The 5,204-nt window shown below is 35.8% G+C and overlaps 1 protein-coding gene across 1 annotated transcript; it reads right to left on the reverse strand.

Moving 5' to 3' along the window:
- Nucleotides 1–3,690: 3,690 nt before the first annotated feature.
- LOC131416547 (olfactory receptor 2AP1-like) lies at nt 3,691–4,684 on the reverse strand. Its single transcript, XM_058559220.1, is given in 2 exon segments — nt 3,691–4,234; nt 4,236–4,684. Coding segments are annotated over 2 exon segments (993 nt in total).
- Between the last annotated feature and the right edge of the window lie 520 nt (nt 4,685–5,204).

The following is a 5,204-nucleotide window of genomic DNA, read 5'->3' on the forward strand; positions in this document are numbered from 1 at the left end:
CATAATTATGGTATCATCTAGAGCAATTTCGCTGCCCTATAAATCTTCTGTGCTCTGCCTCTTCATCCCTTCCTTCACCCCACAACCCCTGCAATTGTCCATCTTTTTTCTCTCTCCATAGCTTTGTCTTTTCCAGAATGTCGTATAGTTGGAATCCCACAACAGGTAGCCTTATCAGATTGGCTTCCTTCACTTAGTAACACGTGTTTACGGTTACTCTATGTCTTTTCACAGCTTGATAGCTTGTTTCTTTTTAGTGCTGAAAAATACTCCACTCTCTGAATGCACCACAGTTTATTTATCTTTTCACTTACTCAAGGAAATCTTGGTTGCTTCCAAATTTTGGCAATTGTGAATAAAGCTATTTTAAACACCTGTGTGCAGCTTTTTGTGTGGACATGTTTTCTATTTCTTTGGGTAAATACCAAGATGGATGATTGCTGGATCGTACGGTAAGAGTATGTTTAATTTTGCAAGAAACCACTAAACTGTCTTCAAAATTGGCTGTACTATTTTGCATTCTGCTAGCAATAAATGAGTGTTCCTGTTGCTCCACATCCTTGCCAGCATTTGGAGTTGTCAGTGTTCCAGATTTTGGCCATTCTAACATGTGTGTAGTGGTTTTCACTATTGTTTTAATTTACATTTTCCTGATCACATATGACGTGGGTCATCTTTTCATGTCCTTATTTGCCACTTGTAGATCATCTTTGGTCAGGTGTCTCTTAAGATCTTTAGCATATATATGTGTATGATATATACACACACACACACACACACACACGTCATATCTCTTCAAATTATAAACTTTATTGGTTGCACTTTATAATGCATAAATTATAACTCAATAAAATTGTAAAACTCACAAATAACCAAACAAAATAAAGCAAAACAACAACAACAAAAAACCTGCCACCCAGCCTGAACTCAACTCAGACTCTAGTTCAATTAAGGACTCAATTATTATCCCCTCTTATGATTCCTTTGGATGTCCTAGGATTCCCCAACCCTGTTCCTTCCTTACCTTGAACTTTTTTTTCTCTGCTACATTTTTTATGCTATTTTAGCATGATGTTCTTAGATATTTTTGGTTGGTTGGATTCAATCATCTGAATAACAAGATAATGCTTTCCAAATATATTGCTGATTTTCAAACCTCAAAAAAGAAATACTTAACAGTAAACCTATAATCAAAATTTTAATATTTTTCCTGAATAATTTGGAATTTGAGATGAAACATGCATGTAATTTTGAATATCATTTATTAATGTTTTGTAGGGTCACAGTAGCTCTGGGTAATAGCTATTTCATGTTCATGGAATGTGATGCTAATTCATCTTTTCTGTAATTTTTATTAGTTACCTGTGTTCTTTCAGAAATTAGTTTGGGTTGAGTTTCAATAGACAACTCTGAATTGGCTTTTTAAATTCTGCATGTGTGTGTGTGTGTGTGTATTTGCATGTTTTAAAAGAAATTTTCTCTGCCAATAAAATGCCTAGCTGTATATCATTCTTTAATCTGTCTTCTGATATTGAGCAATGACAACAGATCAGATAATGTTTTGGATGGCTATGATTAAGGTACTGATGATGAAGTTTCAAACAAAAAATAAGAAGCAAAGAAGTGAAATAATGAGTCAATTACCTGTCCATCTAAATAGTAACAAACTAACTCACTTGTTAACATCAATTACGTATTAGGTGTTTAGGTCTTTTTTGATGTAATTATGGCTATGTGCATAGGTACTGACAAGTTCCACATTTTCAATCATCTTTCTCTTACATGGCTTCCCAGGGCACTCTTTTAGGGACTCTGCTACTTACTAGATTTTCCACCACTAGACGGATGAGTAAGGGATTCAAGAGTACAAATTTGGCGTTAATTAACTACATGCTTTAGTAAAAGTTTGTTAACATCTCTAGGACTCGGCTTTATTCATTTGCAACTTGAAAACATTGGAGTACCAATATCTATAGCCTCTTTAAATTCTAAAATTGCCTCTGCTATGAATCTTGCCCATCTATTCTGAAAAATTAGTATGGACAAGAAATGTTCAGAAAATATCAGTCTTTATTTGTGATGAAGATCCTGCCTAAGGATATTAGATTATAAATATTTAACGTTTAGTATGACATTAAGAAAGAATATGAGCGGCTGGCCTGGTGATTCAAGCGGTTAAGTGTGCATGCTCCGCTGCCACGGCCTGGGGTTCCCTGGTTCAGATCCTCGGCGCGCACCGGCGCACAGCTTGTTAAGCCACGCTGTGGCAGCATCCCATATAAAGTAGAGGAAGATGGGCACGGATGTTAGCCCAGGGCCAGTCTTCCTCAGCAAAAAGGGGAGGATTGGCATTGGATGTTTGCTCAGGGCTGGTCCTGCTCATTAAAAAAAAAAAAAAAAGGAATATGATTTAAGACTATAAAATTATAAATACCATGGATAATATTAATGTAGTTTCATTTCAGATTCTTCTAAATGAGAACCAGAACAGTGACTAGGTAGAACAATAAATTATATGAAATTTGCCATAATGACATATTTCTAATTAGTTTAAATTTGAATCATCCCTTTACCTCTTTCATGGATTCATTCAAGGAGAAATTTGCTATAATGACATACTTCTAATTAGTTTAAATTTGAATCATCCTTTTACCTCTTTCATGGATTCATTCAAGGAGTTTAATCTGTGTAGAAATCAACATGAAGCATTTTCCCATCAATATTAAAATAAACATATTGATTTTCTCTTCTCTGTATTTTCTTACTTCAAACACTGAGTATGCCCAGGTTGTCATTATGTGATCATTGTGGAAAGACTCAACTTTAAATCTGAATATTATAATTTGAAAATAACCAACTTTATATCACTTCACTAATATATTACTTAAGCTATTATTAATAAGCTAAAGTAAATTTCTTTGGGGTATGTTTTAAATTATTCAGTTACAAGTATAGAGTGAAGACCATATGGCAATAGATAAGACAGGAAAATTTGAGTGGTGAAAAACAAGCCATTAGGGCAAGCCCCAGTGGTCTACTGGTTAAGTTCAGCATGCTCCATTTTAGTGGCCAGGGTTTGGTTCCCGGCCATGGACCTAGAGCACTAGGCCGTGTCAGTGGCCGTGCTATGTTGGTGGCTCACATACAAAGAGAGGAATATGGGCAGCAGATGTTAGCTCAGGGAAAATCTTCCTCAGGAAAAAAAAAAATTAGAAATATTATATCTAATTCTGACTTTCCCTCAAACCTTTTCTTTAAAACTAAGTTACAAAGCTACAAATGAGGAAAAATAGTACAAAAGTGTTAGAGGACACACACACAAATATACACACAGACTTCTAAATTTTTAAGGAAGGTAAAGTGATGACAAAATCAGCTTAATTATGTAAGTAGTTATGCTGTCTGTGAGTTCAGATAGGACTATTAATGATATAATATAGAAAAAATATACATATATATTTTTTAAAGATTTTATTTATTTATTTGTTCCCCCCAAAGCCCCAGTAGATAGTTGTATGTCATAGCTGCACATCCTTCTAGTTGCTGTATGTGGGACGCGGCCTCAGCATGGCCCAAGAAACGATGCGACAGTGCGTGCCCGAGATCCGAACCTGGGCCGCCAGCAGCGGAGCCCGCGCACTCAACTGCTAAGCCACGGGGCCGGCCTTAGAAAATATTTTTAAATTACAATTATGTAATTCTACAATCTTCCAAACATTTATTATCTATTTTAATAATGAACCTCAGATAGTTCCATTTTCTCGAAAAAATCTCTATCTTCCTGACCATATCTTTGAAGGCTATTTTCACTTGCTTGTTCCTCAGGGTATAGATGAAAGGGTTCAACAGAGGGGCAACTGAAGTATTTAAAACAGCTACTTTCTTATTAAAAGTTGCTGCATCCTCCACAGAGGGATTTACAAACATGAAGATACAGCTTCCATAAGAAAGTGAGACCACAATAATGTGAGAGAAACATGTAGAAAATGCTTTTTTTCTTTGTTGAACAGAGGGGTTTCTCAGGATCGTCCCAATAATGTGTGTGTAGGAAAGAATCACAAGCATCAACGTGAAGATGAGGGTAACCGCAGCAACGACAAACTCAATCACTTCTATGAATTGTGCGTCTGAACAGGATAAATGCAGTAAGATAGTGTAGTCACAGCAGTAATGATTGATGATGTTGGATGCACAGAGAGGCAGCTGGAGAGTCATTATATAGGGCACAATCACAACCAGAAAACCAGGAACATAGGACAAGTTGAATGCAGAGTCTCTTGCTCATTAGAGTTTTGTAATGTAGGGGTTTGCAAATGGCAACGTAGCGATCATAGGACATGGCAGCTAATAGGTAAAATTCAGTTGCTCCCAGAATGACAGAAAAAAAGTACTGTGTGAAACAAGCAGCAAAGGAGATCGTCTTGTCTCCAGTTCCTATGTTGACTAGCATTTTGGGAACAAAGACAGAGGTAAAAGATATTTCCAGAACGGAAAAATTCCGGAGGAAGAAATACATACGAGTCTGGAGGCGATAATCGAGCAGGGTCAGAATGATGATGGTCAAGTTCCCCGTGACACTGAAGACATAAGCTAGCAGCAGAAAGAGGAAAAGCACAGCTTGAAGCTCGGCGTCATTCGTCAACCCAAGAAGAATGAACTCCGTCACTGATGTTTGGTTTCCCATCAGTAACTTCAGACAAATTAAGGTAAAAAGAATAATAATGGTTAAGGTTGGAATAAAACAAAAATTTCCAGATTATATTGAGGTACAAAATCAAGGTCAAAACCAATTGAAAGTAAAATTTAAAATTCTGAATCTTCCTCTACCCTTTATTACTAAAGTGATGTATCTTTTAATGAAAAAATTAACACATTTTCCTAATTTATTTCACAAATAACAAAGGTCCCAGTTCTGAGGGACATTTTCAATCATTTCTTCTAAATGGTATCAATATTTATTTCTCACCATTTTCCCACTTGTTTATATTTTTCTCCTTATTCTTTCTATCCTGATTTTCCTCTCTTTGTTACTGGATGCTGTCGCATGTGCGCAGACAAATCTAAAGCAAATTTAGAGAGTTTTATTTGAGATTTTATTTGAGATTTCTTAGATTAGCCTTTTAAGTCTCTGTTTATTAGCCAACAAAGTAAATATAATCCAATGTATGAAGGATAGGAATAAAATTGATCTTGGTTGTTTTCTT

Source organism: Diceros bicornis, chromosome 17 (genome assembly GCF_020826845.1).
Source record: "Diceros bicornis minor isolate mBicDic1 chromosome 17, mDicBic1.mat.cur, whole genome shotgun sequence".
Classification (NCBI taxonomy): domain Eukaryota; kingdom Metazoa; phylum Chordata; class Mammalia; order Perissodactyla; family Rhinocerotidae; genus Diceros; species Diceros bicornis.